The 24,303-nt window shown below is 36.8% G+C and overlaps 1 protein-coding gene across 8 annotated transcripts in view; it reads left to right on the forward strand.

The window, feature by feature from the left end:
* The window catches only part of pard3ab (par-3 family cell polarity regulator alpha, b), a 124,319-nt gene that overhangs the window by 91,087 nt on the left and 8,929 nt on the right, over nucleotides 1-24,303 (forward strand). For all 8 annotated transcript variants that reach the window (XM_067364205.1, XM_067364204.1, XM_067364208.1 and 5 more), the window contains one exon: nucleotides 23,095-23,212. In XM_067364205.1, the coding sequence (XP_067220306.1) occupies nucleotides 23,095-23,212 (118 nt within the window). The remainder of the gene's footprint in view (nucleotides 1-23,094; nucleotides 23,213-24,303) is intronic.

A 24,303-nucleotide genomic window follows, 5' to 3' on the forward strand; every position in this document is an offset into this window, starting at 1 on the left:
CTTATCCTCTTTCCTCTGAACTTTAGTGTGTGTGTGTGTGTGTGTGTGTACTCTTGCTGAGTTGACTATGAGCCCTGTAGGGAATTTTAAAGAATGAACGTTGCAGAGGCCAATTAAAGCAGCCAAACGCACACAGAGGGTAAACATCTGACTAATCCCACAGCATTCACGCTGAGAACTCACACATACACATGCATACACACACAAGTTTAAGCTCATTATCAGCATTCCCTGGCACGCTGCGTGGAAAAAAAACGCTGGGATTAAGAAAAACCAAAGCGTCAGAAACAAACTCGCAGCTTATAGACGGATAAAGAGAGTGTGACACCACTGCTAATTAAAAGAAATAAATGAGTAAAGAGGAGAGCAATGAGTGGTAGCGAAATTCAGATGTGCTGCTGTAAAGAAAAGCCACCTCTGTGGGTTGGGAAATAGATTGATTTCAGTTACAAACGACATATTCTACACTTTTATAGCATTTCATCTCTCAAGTTGAGTGAACATTTTAGTCAAGGATTTTTTTTTGTTTAACCTGATTGTTGTCTACTGTACCCTCTGACCTTTAGGTTTGAATAAGTTGTTTGTGTTGCTTTCAAGACTTTTGATTTGCTTTTGCTTGACTTCTGATTGACTGTTGGTGTAGTTCGCAGGATTTTAAAGGGATAGTTCAGCCAAAAATGAAAGCTTTTTAAAAATGATATATTTTGATATAGATTTTTTTGATATAAAGATATTTTGAAGAACGTTGAGAACCAAACAACACTAAAAAAAACATATTCTCAAAATATCTTCTTTTATGTTTCACAGAAGAAAGGCAGACATGCAGGTTAAGAACAACATGCAAGTAAATAATAACAGAATATTCAGTTTTGTCTGAACTATCCCTTTAAACAGAATGGGCTGAATGACTTGTTGAATATTAAAAGATCTTGATATGTACAAATAGGTGTTAATATGCTCATATTTATGACTGCAGTATCGTAACGACTTAATCGTTTTTGTAGCTTAGGCCTGTTTCACACCCCACAGGTAAGGAGTGCATAACCCACTGGACTCTATACAGAAAATACAGATACTTTTTTTGAATATATCCTTTAATAACATCCATAAAATAGGAAATTTGTATGGACAAGCTTTTTTTTTTCTTTTTTTTTTACAAAAAAAAAAAATTAAAAACTTGATGACAACTCTCATTAATGATAATTTGCATAGGGTGGAGGATCCTCCTTTATATATCTAAATCATGACTACTTTACACAGACCCCAAACTGTAACTATAACCTGCATAAATCAATGCAAATTATGTTTATAAGTGTGTAGTACATTCTAGAGAATTGTGAGGTCTATTTGTTTATCTTTTATTTAAAAGCATTTTGTAAATGAAGCCTTAAGTTCTGATTTACTGTATTGAAAGTGTTTGTTTGTCTGTATAGTAAAAGATAAACTAGCTACATGGGTTTATCATGTGTTTGTGTTTTCTGAAAGAAAAATAGGCTGATACTCTACTGTGAAACAGGCCTAATATTTGCTATGAGTGGACTGGAAAAGGAACTTTGTGTTGTGAACATTATAGCACATAAAAATCTTAGGTCAAAAGAGCAAAAAAATCAGTTTTTTAATGCTATATATGTCCTAAATTTAAGTTTATATTGGAAGTTATTTTACCGGTGAGCTTATATTCCAGACCCTGCGGCTCTTCCGCATGTGGTTTGTTTTGGAAAGATCCGCTGAGGGGTCAGTGTGTTTGTAGTAGCTGGTGGTCTGTGGTTTCAGCCACTGAGAGTTTGTGTCTAATTGTGGTTTAATGTTTATAAATGAACAGCAGTGGGGTGACGTTAATGAAGCCCAACAGCGCTGGTGGTTGAACCATCTCTCATTTGGGCCAACTTAGATTCTCTAATGATGAATGGATCAGAAGACATTCAACACAATATAGAGCTACATTACCCTTTTCATGTTGATTTATCTCTAAGACAATTACTGAGATGAGTTTTCTCAGAAATTCTCTCTCCGTCGCTTTCTTTCTAGCTCTGGCTAGCCAGTGAATGCTCATTTAAAGGAATTGTTCAGCCAAAAATGAATATTCCGTCATCATTTATTCACCCTCCAAACACGTATCACGGGCTTTCTTCTGTGGCACACAAAAGAAAGAATCATCTTTCATGCAGAACTCTGTCTCTGAGCTTGTGTGTCTGTTATTAATGAAAATATTGTGGAGATTAACATTGACAATTGACACAAACAGAAGGAATCTTTCTCTTTCACTTAGTGAGCTCAAACAGACCTTCCATAATGTAACTAAATCCAGTATTTGCAGTGTTATCTAATGGATTTAATCTGTCACAACTTGTGATTATTAATTAAGGAGCCACACATGCAGACGACAATCTCAAGTACTATGATAAACAGACATTAGCAGATAATAACCATCTGTTAAAAGCTGAATGTTCCACTGAGACATCAGATTGTGTGTTTTGTGTAATGTGGCATATGGTTTAAGATCTTCTCTGTTTTGTATGCCCAAACTTGTAATCACTGGAGACGTGACATCGAATAGAGGTTGAAAGTTCAGAACTGAGTCAGGGTGACCCAAAAAACGTTACTGAGATCCCAGACCTCCTCGATCACCACTATGCCCTTAATTGCTTCTGGGACTGTCTCTGTAGCTTTTATTAGAAAGTAATTGCTATATGACTTCTATAGCCCTGTTTACACCTGGTAGCAACATGATATTTTTGGCTTGCCAATTATTCTCTAAATATTGAGAAATAAAATTTTAATCTACAAAAAAGTTAATAAAGATGATGTTAATACCAGGTGCTAAGAAAGATGCTTTGCAGTGTGACTAGAATAAGACTGGGTTTGTTGACATTTGTCTATTTATTTGAAAGTAGAAAACGATTGTTTGGGAGAAAGATAGGATAGGATCATTATGTATATGTACGTGTGTGTGTGTGTGTGTATAAACACGTGTGTCTGAGAGAATTGAAGAGTTCCGCTGAAATGAGTGGATGCCCTCTCTCTGACCCCTCAACAACATGACCTACTTTACTGACAGAACATTGTTCTTCTGTCGGGAACGTGCTTCTCCTCCTCTCCCTGTCTTTTTTTTTTTTTTTTTTTTTACTCATTAATTTCAGGATATAGCTTCACTGCAAGTAGGCTACTTTCTCAGTGAATTTAGCAACCTTCAATTAAGAACTAAATTTGTGTTTAGTGTATTCCCCTTCTCCTTATTCTAGGGTGTTTTCTGTTGTGAAAACGAGTGGAGATGCGCAGATCAGCTCTAACATCTACCTGAATCCACTGTTAAAAATAACTCCTCCACCTTCCACCCACTTGAACCTATAATTTTTTTTCTGATTTGGATATCCGCACCCGATCGTCACATTACAATTGCTCAAATTCAGTGTTAAGCATGATGATATGGTGACATATTGCCTTTAAATGAGCATTTGTTTAAAGTAAAAGTTATTTTTTGGCAAAATTACATTTCCTTAAAGGTGCCATTGAACGTTTTTTTTACAAGATGTAATATAAGTCTAAGGTGTCCCCTGAATGTGTCTGTGAAGTTTCAGCTCAAAATACTCCATAGATTTTTTATTTATTTTTTTATTTTTTTAACTGCCTATTTTGGGGCATCATTAAATATAAGCCGATTTATGCTGCGCGGCCCCTTTAATTCTCGTGCTCTCCGCCCACGGAGCTCGCGCTTGTCTGAACAGTGCATAAAAAAAGTTTACACGGCTAATATAACCCTCAAATGGATCTTTACAAAGTGTTCGTCATGCATGCATCAGATTATGTGAGTATTGTATACTGTTATATTGTTTACATTTGATTCTGAATGGATTTGAGGCTGTGCTCCGTGGCTAACAGCTAATGCTACACTGTTGGAGAGATTTATAAAGAATGAAGTTGTGTTTATGCATTATACAGACTGCAAATGTTTGAAAATAACGACGGCTCTTATCTCCGTGAATACAGTAATAAACAATGGTAACTTTAAAGGTGCCATCGAATGAAAAATTTAATTTATCTTGGCATAGTCAAATAACAAGAGTTCAGTACATGGAAATGACATACAGTGAGTCTCAAACACCATTGTTTCCTCCTTCTTATATAAATGTCATTTGTTTAAAAGACTTCCGAAGAACAGGCGAATCTCAACATAACACTGACTGTTATGTAACAGTCGGGGTGTACGTCCCCAATATTTGCATATGCCAGCCCATGTTTCCAACATTATAAATGGCATTAGACAAGGGCAGAACGTCTGGATCTGTGCAGAGCTGAATCAACAGACTAGGTAAGCAAGCAAGGACAATAGCAAAAAATGGCAGATGGAGCAATAATAACTGACATGATTCATGATAACATGATATTTTTAGTGATATTTGTAAACTGTCTTTCTAAATGTTTCGTTAGCATGTTGCTAATGTACTGTTAAATGTGGTTAAAGTTACCATCGTTTCTTACTGTATTCACGGAGACAAGAGCCGTTGTTATTTTCATTTTTATACACTTGCAGTCTGTATAATTCATAAACACAACTTCATTCTTTATAAATCTCTCCAACAGTGTAGCATTAGCCGTTAGCCATGGAGCACAGCCTCAAATTCATTCAGAATCAAATGTAAACAATATAACAGTATACAATACTCACATAATCCGACGCATGCATGACGAACACTTTGTAAAGATCCATTTGAGGGTTATATTAGCTGTGTAAACTTTGTTTATGCACTGTTTAAGGCAAGCGCGAGCTCCGTGGGCGTGGAGCAGGAGAATTAAAGGGCCAGTAGCCCTGAATCGCCTCATTTATAATGATGCCCCAAAATAGGCAGATAAAAAAATGAATAAAAAAAAATCTATGGGGTATTTTGAGCTGAAACTTCAGACACATTCAGGGGACACCTTAGACTTATATTACATCTTTTAAAAAAAAAGTTTTAGGGCACCTTTAACCACATTTAACAGTACATTAGCAACATGCTAACGAAACATTTAGAAAGACAATTTACAAATATCACTAAAAATATCATGTAATCATGGATCATGTCAGTTATTATCGCTCCATCTGCCATTTTTCACTATTGTTCTTGCTTGCTTACCTAGTATGATGATTCGGCTGTGCTGCTCCAGACGTTACTGCCTGCCCTTGTCTAATGCCTTTCATAATGTTGGGAACATGGGCTGGCATATGCAAATATTGGGGGCGTACACCTTTTCACTATATGTCATTTCCATGTACTGAACTCTTGTTATTTAACTATGCCAAGATAAATTCAATTTTTAATTCTAGGGAACCTTTAAATAGTTTTCCCACCAAAAATGAAAATTCTGTCATTAAGTACTCACCCTCATGTCATTCCAAACCTGTAAGACCTTCGTTCATCTTCGGAACACAAATTAAGATATTTATCCGAGAGTTTTCTGACCCCCCCATAGACTGAAATGTAATTACCACTTTCAACACCCAGAAAGATAGTAAAGACATCATTAAAATAGTCCATGTGACTACAGTGGTTCAACCTTAATGTTATAAAGCGACTAGAATACTTTTTGTGCTCATATGTGTTAGTGTGATTGTTGTAATTGTGTGATGAGTTTGCTGGGCGGGAACTTGATACTCTTGATACTCAATATCACTACTGTGCAGACTCAGACTCCATATGACGTGATCAGCAGTGACTTTCTGGGATATTTTGGTTTCATTTTTCCAAGTGGAAGTGGAGACTAAAGGATGCTAAAGGACGTGTGTTTAAACTCGCTGCAGCATGTGAGGCGTGTGCACACGAAGAGGTACAACATCGGTATGAGCTCTTGAAGCTCCGCCCTCTTTTTGAAACGAGGCCGGGAGCACCAGCCTATTTGCATCTAAAGGGACACGCACAAAAACAGCACATTTTTGCTCACCCCCAAAAAGTAGCAGTTTTAACATGCTATAAAAACTGATCTGTGGGGTGTTTTGAGCTAAAACTTCACATGCACACTCTGGGGTAGAGCTGCACAATGATTAATCGCGATTAATCGTTTGCAAAATAAAAGTCTGTGTACGTAATAAATGTGTGTGTTCTGTGTATAATAAATATGTAGGTTAGTTCACCCAAAAATGTAAATTCTGTAATTTATTACTCACCCTCATGCCGTTCCACACCCGTAATACCTTTGTTAATCTTCGGAACGCAATTAATATACTTTTGTTGAAATCTGATGACTCTGTGAGGTCTCCATAGCCAGAAATGACATTTTCTCTCTCAAGATCCATAAAGGTACTAAAAACATATTTAAATCGGTTCATGTGAGTACAGTGGTTCAATGTTAATATTATTAAACGACGAGAACATTTTTGGTGCGCCAAAAAAACAAAATAACGACTTACTTAATGATGGCCAATTTCAAAATCGTGAAGCTTCATAGCATTATAAATCAGTGTATCGAATCATGATTTGGATCGTGTGTTAAACCACCAAAAAGCTGAAATGTGTGTGTTCTGTGTATAATAATGATGTATATATAAATACACACACATACATGTATAAATTTAAGAAATATATGCATGTATAAATAAATATATATATTTAAATATATTGTATATTATATATAAACATAAATATTTTATATATAAATATAAAATTTTTCTTAAATATACATATGTATGTGTATGTATTTATATATAATTATTATACACAAAACACACACATTTATTACGTAAACACAGACTTTTATTTTGCAAACGATTCATCGCGATTAATTGTTGTGTGCAGTCCTACTCTGGGGTCATCAGAGACTTATTTCACATCTTGTAAAAAGAGGCATCCGATGTCCCCTTTAACTGTTTTAATTAACAGTAACAACACTGCATCTAAAGTAACATCCTAACGGAAATGGCACTTCATAAGTTAGCGATTTGTCAAGTTTTTGTTAAACCACATTTGGCTGCTGACAGTTTTACTGGTTTGAGGCACTTCATATTTCAGAGAGAAGAAGTGACTCCAGTGTGACATTAAAACTGTCCCCCCGTGCGCACGGCTACATGTTCAGATTTAATTGGTTCTGTTGTCGACGCTCATGCTCAGTCATGCTGTGAGCTCTGCCTGTGCGTGTGCGTTTATAAGACATTAGCTTAGAAATATTATCTCACTCTCCGTGTTGTTAATGGCTGCTGTAGAATGTGTCACTCAGATGAATGAGTCATTATGAGTTCATATTCAAACGTCGTAACTCATAATCATGACTTGGATATAAATATGAGCTGATTTTATCAGGCGCACTTTGTGGGAGTTTCCTCAGCCTGTGTATGATGGTTAACAGTGTTTTCTGTAGGTCTGTTCGTGTCACATAATCTGAGTGACATGTAGAGAGGTACAGTGAAGTGTGTGAGGTGTCGCTAACAGACTCACTGCTTGAGTTACAGGAAGTACAGAGAGCCAATTAGAGCATTCATGCCAACAGATCTTTCTCTCACACACACACACACACACCTACTCTATCTCTCCTGTGAAGACATTAGGCCTGTTCCAAACCCTAGAGAGCTGCCTACTCAGCCATTATGCTGCTTTTTAAGATAAATTATTTTGGCTAAAATTGCAGGCAGCATTGCATATATACTTCAAAGAGAAAGAAATCCTAGAATGCTCAGTGAAATAATTCGTTTCTGAAAAATATTTTTTTTTCTTATTTTGCAGAGTATATCATTCATAATTGAATTGAGAGTGCTTTTGTAAAAATTTTTAGAGTCCAGTTCCTGATTTTGTATGTGAAATAATTTAGCAAACATGAACTACACTAGTACATTTGAATTCAAGGATGAATTGAAAATCAAGGGAAGTAATGTAATCCCGTGAAAGGGTTAGTTTACCCTAAAATTAAAATTTAGTCCTAAATTACTCACCCTGGTGTTATTCTAATGCCCTATAGAGACAGAGTGACACGCGTCATATAATCTGAAAACCACGCCCACTGGGGGGGGAAACAATCCAACCCTCTCCGTTGACTGTGTATTCCGTGAAGCATGAAGCTTCCTTGTCATTTCTGACTTATAACAAAAAACAGAACAATGTTTAAAAGCTGCTTTGTGTTAGGGTGTACAGCAAACAAGCTAAAAAAAAAAAAAACAGAACTAAGTTTTTATAAGCTGTTGACCAAAAAAAACAAGTGTGCACACAAAAGTGGATACAGGCAATTGAGACAGAGTGCAACGTGTCATATTACTCTGAGAACTACACCCACTGGTGGGAAATGTAATCGGTGACAGGAAATATAATATATAAAACTGACATTCGGATATTTGACTTAAAGGGTTAGTTCAAATTTACAAAAATGTAAACATTTTTTGAAATCCGATGGCTCGGTGAGGCCTCCATAGCCAGCAATGACATTTCCTCTCTCAAGATCCATAAAGGTACTTAAAACATATTTAAATCAGTTCATGTGAGTACAGTGGTTCAATATTAATATTATAAAACGACGAGAATATTTTTGGTGCACCAAAAAAACAAAATAACGACTTATTTATTGATGGCCGATTTCAAAACACTGCTTCGTTAAGCTTCAGAGCGTTATAAATCAGTGTATCGAATCATGATTCGGATCGCGTGTCAAACCGCCAAACGGCTGAAATCACGTGACTTTGGCGCTCTGAACAGCAGATTTGACACGCTGATTCATAATGCTCCGAAGCTTCATGAAGCAGTGTTTTGAAACCGGCCATCACTATATAAGTCGTTATTTTGCTTTTTTTTGGTGCACCAAAAATATTCTCGTCGCTTTATAATATTAATATTGAACCACTGTACTCACATGAACTGATTTAAATGTTTTTAATACATTAATGGATCTTGAGAGAGGAAATGTCATTGCTCCCTATGCTCACTGAGCCATCGGATTTCAACAAAAATAACTTAATTTGCGTTCCAACGATTAACGAAGGTCTTACGGGTGTGGAACGGCATGAGGGTGCGTAATTAAAGACAGAATTTAAATTTTTGGGTGAACTAACCCTTTAACGGTGACAAAATGTTTACTGCACACGTAAGCATCCCACAATTTACCCATTCTTCCTGCTTCTTCATGCTTCACGTCTTATTGCCTATATCCACTTTTGTCTCCTTAAAGGCTGGCTTTTACGGTTCGATAGCTTATAAAAACTTAGTTCTGGGTTCTTTAGCTTGTTTGCTGTACACCCTGTCACACAACAGCTTTTAGGCATTGTTCTCTCTTTTGTTAGAAGCAAGAAATGACAAGGAGGCAGCTTCACACAATACAAAGTCAGTGGAGAGAGTTGGATTGTTTTCCCCCCCTGGTGTAGGCGTGGCCTAAATGCACTCTCTCTCTATGCCCTTCTTTCTATTTCGGAACAAAAAAGGAGAATGTTTTTTAAATATTCAGCTTGCTCTCATCCATATTAATGGCAGTGAATAACGACCAGCATCAAGCTTTTAAAAAAAAAAAAGACAAAAAACTATCACAGAATGGTCCGATGCTCCACGTGTCATATATTCCAAGTGTTCTGGGTTATACAATAGGTTTTGGTTAAAAAAAAAAAAAAAAAAAAAAGTGAAATTTAATGTATTTTTTTACAAAAACCCTGACCTTGGCCATTGATCTTCTCTACATGGTTACACGTTTATGAGACTCTTTTTAACGCTGCAGTTCGCCCAGAAAAAGTAAATAAATTGTGAGGAATCAAAACTCCATGTAATCCAATAATCCATGTACTTTCTTCTCTGAGGTGAATATATCCATTGTGTTCATCGTAACAAGAAGCTATCGCATTCATTTGTCAACTGTCATTCTCACTCTCATCCGACAACTGGAATTCTGGTCTGGAGATATTAAACTCAGTGAAGAAAATACAGATACTTTCTAGACTTTGTATTTCATGTCATTTTTTATTAATCTTGATTTCTCACAGCTTGTGTTCTTTTTCTGGGTGAATCGGAGTGAACTGTGGAGCTGATAGAGTCTCACGAATGTGCAGCAGCTCCCAACATTTAGTCTGCTTAAAGGTGTTAAAGAGGATGTTTTGTTTTATACATTTTTGCAATTTTACTTGAAACTGTCTTTACTAACTGATAAAACACTATTGATTAGGTGCACTGAAAGTAATAATATTAATTTACATCATCTGTGCACGAGGTAGGGCCTTAAAAACATCAGCCAATCGTTTACACAATCATTGCGTAAACGATTGGCCCTCTGGCTTGTCAATCACTGCCATGACGTTCGTTGTGAGAGACGAGCGCGGATGCACGCTCCAATAACTTTCCACACTCCACAGGCGCCGCATACAATGTTTTTGTCAGGAGACAGGAGTAACAACTGCAGATTATGAGTTACCTGCGGTGAGTCCGACATAATGAATCCAAAAAACACGACACAGAGAATGCCGGTGGTAAACACTCGTGTTCCAATACTCGTGCACGACTTTTGAGAGGTGTTCCTTTGAAGTGAGCTGTGAAGGAGGGGGGTTGTTCTTACACATGCGCTCATTTCAAAAACTCAATAACAGTCTTTGGTTTCTCAGTCGACGAAAAAATCCTCTCTATCACCTTTAAATCCACCCCTGCAAGATTAGAACAAATCTATAACACTCAAATATGCCACAACTTCCATTTCATTGCGACTTTAACACGCTAACTCTGAACTCTATTGAAGTCAGCAAGTGCTAGTTGAGTCTCCTTCTGCCTTGGAAGACGATTGGAACATAGAGGTTTGGAACAAAGTTGTCTTTTTCACTTAAAGGGACAATGACAAATAAGAAAGTATTATTTGTCTCACTTTCTTCTGTGTTGAGACTTGTTAAATTGGCCTTATGTTAAATTTTACATGACTATCAGACATAAAAATGTTTCTGAATGTAAAACCTCTCCAGTGTCGAGACACTGATCGGCAAAGCAGATCTAATGATCAGAATGGGGAATCACTCTGGTCCAATCGATCTGACACACACACATCTCACACATGATTCTGTTAGCAGAAGTAATGAGAAATCAATAAGTACTGACTCGCTTAAATGCACAGGATTAATACTATTAGGAGTCAGTATGCTTCGTACACACACACTCACATACATAAACACACACTTCTTGCACGTAAACCACCAGTCCATTAGCCTTATCTTTTTGTCACATTAATAAAAGCTCTTTACCCGCAATGCACGGTGCCGTAACCCTGGCAACCACACCACACTAATCTGTCCACCTATGCCTGACGGTAACCAATGGAAACCAAACACCTTTCGCTCACATTGACTTCTGTAACCATGGCAACCACATGTAAACCACTGTATGATCCCCATTTATACCAGGATATTTAAATGATACATGATGTTGATTGTTGACATGATATTGCAAAGTGCTTAAAGGAATTTTTAGTCCTTTATATTCCTTCAAGGACTATGATATTTCTTTGAGGCACTTTGAAATATCATGTAAATCGTGCAAATATCATGCACCATATAACTTTTATTGTAGAAACCAATAATATTATCATGGTACAATGTCCATGTGTGGGATTTTCTGTAGGTAAAAATGTTTTTGTGTTTTAGGGTGACCATACTGTGCATATTATTATATGCAGAAATTAGCATTAATGTCCGTTTATAGATTTATGAAAAAACAAGAAAATCCTGCACACTATCAACTTGCAAAACAATAAAAAAAAGTACTTTATTAGCAACATTTCGATCGTATGAAACGATCGAAACGTTGCTAATAAAGTACCTTTTTTATTGTTTTGCAAGTTGATAGTGTGTGTGATTTTCTTGTTTTTTTCATATTTTGACTATACCAGTCTTTTTTCCTATTACCTACAGGTGTGCGGCGCTAATTGTTCATTGTTTATAGATTTATAAAATAAGTTTTGTTCTTTGTTCATGATACCTAAAGCATTAACTAATGTTAACAAGCCTTATTGTAAAGTATTTAATTTAATTTATTTCATAAAACAACTTCTTTGGCTAATGTGATCCCGACTTGAATGAAAGCACTCAAATTTTGTTTATCACTCAAAGTTTATTTTAGTTTTACAGCAAATTCTAGGAATCATGCTCACACTGTGAACGCTGTAATCTTTTAATGCAAGTGTGTGTGATATGTGAATCCTGTGTTGCACTTGTTGAAGGTACTGAAAGAAAAGTAGTTTGACCAATAGCGTGCAGGCATTGTATATAATAGACCAATTGTGGGGGTGCAAGAAGGCAGGATCAAATATAGAATGTATGAGGACTGTAGAGAGCATGTCAATAGGAAGACAAATCAATGTAGAAATTCCGGCCTGGATGCTTTTTTTACGGTTGAAAAAGAGGATGTATCGTCACTCTAATTTGTATGTTCAAGTGTTTGCTTGTCCATTGTGCATTGTATATGTGATAGTTCCAGTGGTTTCCTGATGACTTTACTCCAGTCAGTGTGAGAGTAGTTCAGCTAGTGTTTTTTTTGTTTGTTTTTTTCTGCTCTCTCTCTCACCAATACAATTCAGGAAGAAGCGATGATGGACATATTTGTGGAAATGTCACTTCTCTTGTTCCTATTGTCCCCCAGAGGACATTTTAAGTATCTATATTACTGTGAAAGTCATTCACGCTGAAGGGAATTTTCATTTATAATCATTGAATTCTTTCAAATGTAATTACATTTTCTAGTTTTTTTTTTTTTTTTTAGATGCAGTCCACCTCCTTTCAGTTTTTAGTGCTTCTTGCATCATTATTATTGCTCATAATATTACATTTTAAGGCATCCTTGATGTTTATGCTACAAACATGAATGACACCTCAAATTGTGCAGCTTGTGGAGCAGATGCGCTACTTGGTACAGTTTCAGTAACCAAATGGTGTTTTTTAATACATATCATGGTGCTAAATAATTAACATTTTCATATACTGTGTGGTTTACTTGATGTTACAAAGTATTACAGTCCTGGTAGTGTCTAAGAAACTGGATGGAAATGCCTTTGTACATTTTTGTAAGTTTATGAAGGTCTTTGTGTGAGTCTATGGGTTTGTTTAAAAAATATATATATATTGTTGTGGTGGTTGTACTGCCATTTAATGTTTCTTTGATTGTTTCCAAAAGTCTTAAGTCTGTATTTTCACATATTTGCTGTCTGTGGTCAGTGTTGCCAAGTGTTCGTTTTTTCTGCAAAATTGGGCTACTTTTACACTGTTGCCGTGGGGTTTTTTAAATTTTTTTTATTTCCTTTTTTTTTTTTTTTTCTCGGTCAACAGGATGAAGAGACATCACCCCCTTTTGATTTTTACCCCTCAGAATGCAATTTTTACCGATCCAGAGCCTTTTTTTTTTTTATTCATTAATGGTCCCTTTTCACATTTCTGGGTTTCTCAGAAGTGGAAGTCATTATAGTTGGGTAAAATTCTCGGTGACAGTACATATAATGTTTATATTCCTATTTGCTCCAATAGAAAAAGAAAAAAAAAATCAACGGAAAGGCATTTCACGACTTTTCAAAAGAAGAAAAAAAATAGAGAGAAATTTTGTCAAATTTGCAGCAGCGTTAATTTGTTTTTTGTAATTTACTGCCAATGTATATACATATATATATATATAGCATCATTAATGTATATACAATTTTTGAAAAATGAGAATATGAAAAACTTTTTGCGATGTTTATAACTGTAAATATATCATCACAGTCTTTAAAAAGGGTCCTTTGGACTTAAAGTGAGTGAAAAATGCATGTGTTTCCGCAATAAACAGATCAGAAACGCATATGTACACAGTCTCCTATCTTCAAAGGTGAAGTCTGACTGCCACTTTGTTACGGAGTGTCTCATGGGAGCTGAACCTCACTGACTCTGACAGTGCTGAAATCAATCATATCTGTTTATCCACACACACAGGTCTCTGTGACTCTGTAAGTGCGCGTCCAAAGGCCTCTTGAGCCGTTTACTAGACAGATCCCACACAAGCCTAAACAGCACCTCTGGACCTCGACCATCTGTGTGTGTGTGTGTGTGTGTGTGTGTGTGTGTGTGTGTGTGTGTGTGTGTGTGTGTGTGTGTGTGTGTGTGTGTGTGTGTGTGTGTGTGTGTGTGTGTGTGTGTGTGTGTGTACGTGCGCGTATGTGCGTGCGTGTGTGTGAAAGAGAGAGAGAGAGAGTGTTTGTGAAGGTCATTCTTTGATGTGACTGAAACTCAAGGCTCAATGGACCACTAGAGTCATTCCTCACACACTGCCTGAAGAGTTTATGCTCCCGTATGTTTCAAATTAGCAGCACATCTGACATAAACACAACACCATCATTTAAACAGATACTCACTATAACCTTGAAACCCCTTTTAAAGACATTTTCCTACTGTGTCAATGAACGTCAATCCATTTTGAATGGAGTAACTTGACTCTCTGAAAGTCAAATGCAGAGTTAAACGCTTTATTAAAAAGAAGTGGTGTGATTCAGTCTGTACAATTAAAGCCCTGACAGCTCTAACATTACCAAGAGTTAATGACTTAACAATGGTTAATTGAAGCTGTCAGAATTGAAATACAACTTCATGTGCCTGCATGTTTAAACATAGGGGAAGGAAAGGAAAAAAAATTAACTTTGAGATGTGTATTTAAATATTTTTCAAAGAAGTCTCTTATGCTCGCCATGGCTGTATTTATTTAATTAAAGGTGCCCTAGAATCAAGAATTGAATTTACCTTGGCATAGTTGAACATGGAAAAGACATACATTGAGTTTCAAACACCATTGTTTCCTCCTTCTTGTGTAAATCTCATTTGTTTAAAAGACCTCCGGAAAACAGGCGAATCTCAACATAACACCGACTGTTACGTAACAGTCGGAATCATTAATATGTACGCCCCCAATATTTGCATATGCCAGCCTGTGATCAAGGCATTACACAAGGGCAGCCAGTATTAACATCTGGATCTGTGCACAGCTGAATCATCAGACTAGGTAAGCAAGAACAATAGCGAAAAATGGCAGATGGAGCAATAATAACTGACATGATCCATGATTACATGATATTTTTAGTGATATTTGTGAATTGTATTTCTAAATGTTTCGTTAGCATGTTGCTAATGTACTGTTAAATGTGGTTAAAGTTACCGTTGTTTATTACTGTATTCACGGAGAAAAGAGGCGTCGCTATTTTCATTTTTAAACACTTGCAGTCTGTATAATTCATAAACACAACTTCATTCTTTATAAATCTCTCCAACAGTGTGTAATGTTAGCTTTAGCCACGAAGCACTATCAAACTCATTCAGAATCAAATGTAAACATCCAAATAAATACAATACTCACATGATCCGACGCAGACATGCAGTATGCATGACGAACATACTGGGCCAGGGAGCGCGCGATTTAAAGGGGCCGCGCGCTGAATCGGTGCATAGTTAATGATGCCCCAAAATAGGCAGTTAATAAAATTCACAAAAAAAAATCTATGGGGTATTTTGAGCTGAAAATTCACAGACACATTCAGGGGACACCTTAGACTTATATTACATCTTGTAAAAACTGGTTCTAGGGCACATTTAAAAATACAGTAAAACATTAATATTATTTCAATTTATATTAACTGTATATTTTTAATATATTTTATTGATCTTCTTAAGCATGAATATCTATAGCGTGTGTGTGTGTGTGTGTGTGTAGCTGGTATACATTGTTTGCCAGTCTTAGTGCCTGTATCGTCCTCCTACTTCTTTTTTTTTTTTTGTCACCTCTCTCAGTAGAACTGTTAGCTGGCAGGACTTAAGGCCTGTTCTCAATTTCCAGTGAGCACAAATACACACATACACAGCCTTCACTGAGATTTGTGTCTGTTTGTGTTTATCAGTGCTTATCAGTGGCTATATTCCCATACAGTAATGTCTGCACATATTGTTTCACTCAGATTGAGAGAAATTGAACAGAGACCCGTCAGACCCTTCAGTCACCTGTGACTTGCAGAAAAGCTAGAGTTTATATCATGGTAATGGTTTGTGTATATCACAGTTTAGTTACTTGTTATATTTTAATAATTTGTACTGAATTGTTTATATTTGTTTATATTTGAATAAATTTGTAGTATGATTGTTTTCATCACATATAGAGTCTTTTGTTGCCTGAATCAACATCATCTTGTGATTCTGATTACTGGCCAGTTGGAAAATGACCAATTTGAACATTAGTATGTGAACAGAGATTATATATATATATATATCATTATTTAATATTTATATTATGGCCAATAACTTATAACCAGATATAGAAAGAAAAATACTGTTTCAAAAATGAGTCTTGGTTTTGGCTTCTAATGTCAGCCTAATCAGACTGATGCCAAACATTAAAAAACAGTTATTACTCAATGCCGATATGGATATAGATATATTGTCTGTTCATAGTGAATGTTTTGTTTTAGTTTTTATGCTTTCATGTTTATATTTTCAACAAGGCGTTGAGTTCACAGCAGCATTTTCAACACTCTTTCCATTTGTGCACTTATAGCAAGCACTGAACTGCCAAAAATAATGTGGTCTATCCATTTCAACAGGAAAGCATGGTTACCACGGCGATAGTGATTCTTATATGCTCTAATGGCGACTGGAGGTCTTTTAAAGTACATTAAAACTGATGTTATCACAATTCCTCACATCACATGCACACTACTCTCAAAACAAATTATGACCCGTGAGGAGACCATATGTCTCCAAATCTCCTTTCACATGCCAGAAGCTGTTTACATATTGATATTAGATGCTGCATTATATGCTCGGCTGGAACATTCATTCTTTTTATGAAGAGAGAAAGGTTTTATCTGCTCATATCTATCTTTTTGTGTATCAGTGGTTTTAAAAGCTTTGCTGCATGACTGTATGCAGAGGCTTTGCATCCTCTAGATGTGCTATTTTGGTAATGACTCCTGCAGATCATAACAGTCATTATAATCAGACTTCTCCCTCTGCATATCACTCTACCCTGAAGGCGAATGCTAGATGAGGCTGTGAATGGATGAATGCTTCATGAGGCTGTGAGAGGGTATATGTAAATGAGACTGTGAGAGGGTGAATGTCAGGTGAGGCTGAATACTAGATTAGGCTGTGAGGGGAAGAATTGTAAATCAGGGTGTGAGAGGATGAATACTGGATGCGGCTGTGAGAGAGTGAATGCTAGATGAGGTTGTGAGGGTGAATGCAAGAGGCTATGAGGATGTGTGTTAGGTGAGGCTGTGAGAGGGTGAATGTAGATGAGGCTGTGAGAGGAAGAATTGTAAATCAGAGTGAGAAGATGAATACTGGATGAGGCTGTGAGAGAGTGAATGCTGTGAGGATGAATGTTAGGTGAAGCTGTGATAGATTGAATACTAGATGAGGCTGTGAAAGGGTGATTGGTAGAGGCTATGAGGATGAATGGGAGGCTGAATGCTAGATGATGCTGTGAGAAGGTGAATGTTAGATGCGGCTATGAGAGGATGAATGTCAGATGAGGCTGTGAGAGGCTGAATACTAGATGATGCTGTGGAAGGGTGAATGGTAGAGGTTATGAGGATGAATGAGAGGCTGAATGCTAGATGAGGCTGTGAGAGGATGAATGTCAGATGAGGCAATAAGAGGCTGAATACTATATGAGGCTGTGGGGGAGGCAATGTAGATGAGGCTGTGAGGATGAATGCTAGGTTGTGAGAGGGTGAATATTGAATGAGGCTGTCAGAGTGAATGCTAAATGAGGCTGTGAGAGGGTGAATTGTAGATGAGGTTGTGAGAGAGTGAATGCTAGATGAGGCTGTGAGAGGATGAATGTCAGATGAGGCTGTGGGGGTGTGAATGTAGATGAGGCTGTCAGAGGATGAATGCTAGATGAGGTTGTGAGAGGGTGAATATTGAATGAGGCTGTCTGAGTGAATGCTAGATGAGGCTGTGAGAGGGTGAATGGTAGCGGCTATGAGAGTATGGAATGAATGTCAGATAAGACTGAGAGGATGAATACTGAATGAGGCTGTGGGGGAGTGAATATAGATGAGGCTGTGAGAGCATTCATCCTCTCACAGCCTCATCTATATTCACTCCCCCACAGCCTCATTCAGTATTCATCCTCTCAGTCTTATCTGACATTCATTGAATGAAAGATGAATGCTAGATGAGGTTGTGAGAGAGTGAATGCTAGATGAGGCTGTGAGAGGATGAATGTCAGATGAGGCTGTGGGGGTGTGAATGTAGATGAGGCTGTGAGAGGATGAATACTGAATGAGGCTGTGGGGGAGTGAATGTATATGAGGCTGTGAGAGGATGAATGCTGGATGAGATTGTGAGAGGATGAATACTGGATGAGGCTGTGAGAGAGTGAATGTCAGATGAGGCTGTGAGAGGCTGAATACTAGATGAGGCTGTGGGGGAGTGAATGTAGATGAGACAGAGAGGATGAATGCTATGAGGTTGTGAGAGGGTGAATATTGAATGAGGTTGTCAGAGTGAATGCTAGATGAGGCTGTGAGAGGGTGAATGCTAGAGGCAATGTGAGTATGGATGTCAGATAAGGCTGTGAGAGGATGAATACTGGATGAGGCTGTGGGGGAGTGAATGTATATGAGGCTGTGATAGGATGAATGCTGGATGAGATTGTGAGAGGATGAATACTGGATGAGGCTGTGAGAGGGTGAATGCTAGAGGCAATGAGAGTATGGATGTCAGATAAGGCTGTGAGAGGATGAATACTGGATGAGGCTGTGGGGGAGTGAATGTATATGAGGCTGTGAGAGGATGAATGCTGGATGAGATTGTGAGAGGGTGAATATTGAATGAGGTTGTCAGAGTGAATGCTAGATGAGGCTGTGAGAGGGTGAATGCTAGAGGCAATGTGAGTATGGATGTCAGATAAGGCTGTGAGAGGATGAATACTGGATGAGGCTGTGGGGGAGTGAATGTATATGAGGCTGTGAGAGGATGAATGCTGGATGAGATTGTGAGAGGATGAATACTGGATGAGGCTGTGAGAGGGTGAATGCTAGAGGCAATGAGAGTATGGATGTCAGATAAGGCTGTGAGAGGATGAATACTGGATGAGGCTGTGGGGGAGTGAATGTATATGAGGCTGTGAGAGGATGAATGCTGGATGAGATTGTGAGAGGGTGAATATTGAATGAGGCTGTGAGAGTGAACACTAGATGAGGTTGAATGCTAGAGGCAATGAGGATGAATGTCGGGTGATGCTGTGAGAGACTGAATACTAGATGAGGCTGTGAGAGGATGAACATTGGATGAGACTGTGAGGGGATGAATGTTGTTATAGTTACAGATGTTGTTATAGTGGGTTGGACCCTTAATCATATCAATGATGAATTTACGGTGAAGTGCACATTTGATTGACGCACTTTCTTGACCACAAAACGGCAGCCATTATAGAGAGCTGAGGAAAAATAATGGGGTAAATTAACTTCAAGTGCCCACTTAAACGGTTTGTGTTTTTCGTACATGTGTGTTTACCTGAGAAAAGTCCTTTTAAACAGATCTGGTTTCATCCATTCTCACTCCCGACTCCCTTTTCTGTTAATTTAAAGTAATAAAAGAGACAAGATATTACTATGCTGTCATTTTTATCCATGGTTGGTGTGTATTGATTATTTTGACCTGATTCTGGTGCTTTGAGCTCACAGCTGTTGGATAAAAATGCCAGGAGGAAGTGGAGCAGTGTGACAGTGATGATGATCTTTTAAAGTGATACTCCATCCAAAAATGAAAATTCTGTCATCATTTACTCACATTCATATCATTCCAAACTTCATGTGGAACACACACAAAAAACAACAACAACAAAAAGATACTTCGAGGAATTGTTGTTTGGTTTCCAGTGTCCTTCTAAATTATATTCTTTTGTGTTCTGCAGAAGAAAGTAAGCCACACAGGTGTGGAATGATATTGTGCATTTTTATAATACTTTATGAATATTTTTTTTTTACCCTTATGGCTGGACCCAAAGTCATTTTTCTGTGTTATTTTGAATGTGTTTTTAATCAGTTTGAAGCATTATCAGGCATACACACAACTAATACACTGCATTCATTCATAACACAATAGTTCCACTGTAAAAGCAGTTTGCCCTCGAGTTTGGGGGGGGGAAAGTGGTTCAAAAATAGATCACATTTATTTTGTTAATGTTTCTGCCTAATGTCTCACACACAAGCATAGAAACTAGCTATTTGGGCACAAACAAGGACATGAAGAATGTTACATTTTCATAAATGTATTGGATTTTCTGGCTTTGTGTCGTTCTGTTGTAATTCTTTTATGGTGATCAATCATATTTAAAGTAGTAAATGAGTACTATTATTATTGAGTTTTATGCTTTTAGGTTTGCAGGGTAACTTTAACAGGTCACATAAACCTTTATACTCAAACATAACTGCTAAAATCTCCTGTGTGTGTGTGTCAGCATCATGTGTAGAATGAATGCGTATTATTCCAGGCTGATCTGAGAGTTATGCCACTGTTTTAAATGGCTCCAGCTGTTGGCAGTGAAAGAAGTAATCCTATGATGGGGTCAGAGGGACATCCTGTCCAGCTCAAATTGTATCTATATGTGTACAAAAAAAAAAGAAAAAAAAAAAGAGAGAAATATGTCAGGACAGAACAAATGTGTTTAAGTTAATGCAGCTGACAATGGAAATGTAATTTCACACAGGTACCGTTACTGCCATGTCAGCACATACACACACACTCACACTGGCTTTCTTTGTTCATTTGGGCATTGTAATGCATTTAGATGTTGCAAGGTTATTCTTTTAGCCTTTCCGGAAACATTACAGCAGTTCTTCATTGATTCTCTTATTGGATTAAATGGCTCCATGGTGTTGATGTATTTGTGTGTTTTTGATGAGTTTGCATTGATTGGTATATGTTTTAGATCAGGTCTAAGTGTTCCAATGCCAGGAGAAAGAGTTTGGTGGTGGTTTTAAAATGAATATTTGACCTATTTGTATTTTTGTGTATGTGTCAGTGGCGCCACTCAGCCGCTGCTGAATCTGCACTGACATGCCAAATGTGAGAAATTATATTTCTGTTGTGAGTTTGCAGTCTGAAATGTGACAAGATAGAAAGACCGGGGTGCTGCGAAATAATGCTAACCGTTGCTGGGCTCAAAAACAACCATATATCGTGACTAGTGTAGTCTGACTCATGAACAAATGACTCTTACGAGCCAGTTCTTTTAAGAAATTGCACAAAAAGACTTGCTCGTTACAGTTGGTTTGAGTCAGTCTAATGAATTCTTCACAGAAACTAATTGAATCCCTCAGAGTGAACATTGAATTAACAACTTGCATGGAACCGCATGTCTTTTATCTTTAGATGAATGTTCCTTATGTGTGTGTGTATATGTGTATGGGTCAATGATGTGACGGCTCATTTTTTTTCCAAAGGCTTTAATAATAATAAAAAACAAAGATATGACATCCAAAGTATGTAAGGTAGTACAACTAGATCTCTTTTATCGAATCCACAAGGTTTTAATTATATTCTGCTACATATAAAGGTATTTTAAAGATTTTGAAGTGTCAAAAGGTCATTCGGTTTAACCATCCAAAGGCCAATACAGACACTTAATTTGTGAATAAAATATCTTAAAATGCAATAAATGTATATATTTTTTATTCTGTCATGATATCATATATCAACAGTGCAAAATGGTATTAAAATTATGTGTAGAAGTCGTTGCTTTGTTATAAGAAAGAATGTCATGAATTTCATTGATGTTATTTAGAGTAACCAATATAAAGGGAGCATTTTGGATCAAGTCATAAGGTCAATATCATGTGACAGGATGTGACATCATTCAGACGCCTGCAAAGGACCACATGGTCGTGAAGCAAAGTAACTAACTCTCTTTTAACTATTTGAAAAAAATCATATTTTCACTTGCTCATACGCATGTCCCAAAACATCAGATCGCTCAGTACAACCGCTATAAAACATGGAAAATGTTGTAATATTTTAAACTTGTGTTAAATATAAAATGTTTGATTGTCCTTTTGTTAGCTAGCTAGCAAGCTAATTAGCTAGTTAGCTAGATATCAGCCTGTTAGCATTTTTTGAAAATCTTTTTTGGTGACAAATTTGGTTAATTGATTATAAAAAAACACATAATCTCATTGTTAATACTTAATAAAACTTCAAAATTAATTATATCTCCATTATGTTTTTTTCACGTTTTTAAAAACGATATTTGTAAATGACCCACATACATACAAACATATATATATATATATATACATATATGTGTGTATGTATGTATGTATATGTGTATATATATATATATATATATATATATATATATATATATAGATATATATATATATATATATGTATATATGTATATGTATGTATATATATGTATATATATATATTTATATATATATATATATATATATATATATATATATATATATATATATATATATATATATATATATATATATATATATATATATATATATATATATATATATATATATATATATATTATATGTGTGTGTGTAAAATATATATATATATTATATATATATATTATATAATATGTGTGTGTGTAAAATATATATATATATTATATATATATATATATATATAATAGACAAGCATATTTGCTAGTCTGCGTTCTTAAATTATCTCCAGTCATTTCCTATGACAGAGTTTATATTGCATCTGTGTGTTTTAAACTGGACATCTGCTCATGTGTAAAAATCCCCAGTTGCTGTCTTCTATATCGTAAACACACTCAACATGGGATCATGGAATTTTAATAAGAGGAAATCTGTCTGGTTCCTTCTCACAAGCACACATATGTGCATCTGAACTATAAGTATATTGACCGTGTCTGGTGAATTCTTCTGCGGATTTTCCTGATCTGATCTTGTGGACCATAGAAGCCCAGAGAGACCATGTCTGTTGCCCATTTAGGTATCTGGACCATCTGTGCACCGTGTGTGACACCTTGACCTTTGTTCTCATGAAGGTAGTGGAGCGTAACTAGGTGACCTTTTAGACAGGGTTGCACTTCCAACACCTGTCATCCCAATGAGTATAGGATCAAAGGGATTATGATGTAATGTTCTAATGTCTCATCTTGTGACCTCTTCCTCCTGCTCAAACAGGCTGACGCCGAGCAACCACGACCGAATTCAGCGCTTACGCCAGGAGTTCCAGCAGGTCAGGCTAGAAGAGGTGGAGCCAGATGATCACCACCGCTCCTACAGCTTGGAGCAGCCCTGGGTGAGTGTGTGAGCTGTGTATGTGCACCCATGATCACTGGACATACGCCCATGGCCTCTGGGAACTCCCAGGAAGGACAAGACAGTCTGAGGACTGGGGCGATTACGTGCATGACCTTCAGGCCTGGGATAATGCTAACTGCTAACCTGAGACCACTGCATGCAGGAGCATGTCACTTTTGACACTGACATTATCTGCTAACAATGCTAACATCACCATGTGTTCATCCATCTGGACTGTTCACCCATCCACTCATCTGTTCAACCATATCACCACAACCATGACTTCGGCAGATCATGAATTAAGGCAAGAACTGTGATTGGCTGAGTGTGTGTGTGCGTGACATGAAAGTGTATGTGTGTCTGAGTATAAAAACCAACATTTTAGGCTGAAATTGTTTAATATTTAAGCTATTGAATTAAAATCCAGATCATTAGAATCTGGATCGAGTGTGAACTCAATATGTTGATCTGGATTCAGATAAATTTAAACCTCTTATGCCTATAAAATTATGTACAAGGTCCTATTAAAGGGATTGTTCACCTCAAAAATGAAAATTGTCATGATTCACTCATGTCGTTACAAACCTGTATGACTGATTTTCTTTTGTGAACGCAAAATTGTTCATACAATGAAGGTCAGTTATGGACCACATTGACTTTCATTTGTATGGGCAAAACAGTTCTAAAATGTCTTCCACAGAAGAAATAAAGACATTACATGTTTTAAACAACATGAGTAAACGATGACAGAATTTTCTTTTTTGCGTGAACTGTCTCTTTAAGTCAGGAATGAGTTGCACTTGAAGATCATCTTCTTTAAAAAGGGGTCTTGTCCATTTCAGATACTCTTCTGTGTGGGATGTTTTTAACATTATTAATTTGTAATCATCTTTCCAGGGAGAGAGTTTCAATGAACTGTTACATACGGTATTATGTGTATTTTCCTTAATGTAAATTTCTCTTTTTAAATTTTTCATCTTCTTAACTTTTTCAAACACCTTTAATGTATGGAATTATTTTTGTTGTCTCGCTTTGTAATGGTAGTGATCATGTAGATGTATTAAATAACGTCTTAAATGTCTTTTCCCT

This window comes from Chanodichthys erythropterus, chromosome 16 (genome assembly GCF_024489055.1).
Source record: "Chanodichthys erythropterus isolate Z2021 chromosome 16, ASM2448905v1, whole genome shotgun sequence".
NCBI lineage: Eukaryota > Metazoa > Chordata > Actinopteri > Cypriniformes > Xenocyprididae > Chanodichthys > Chanodichthys erythropterus.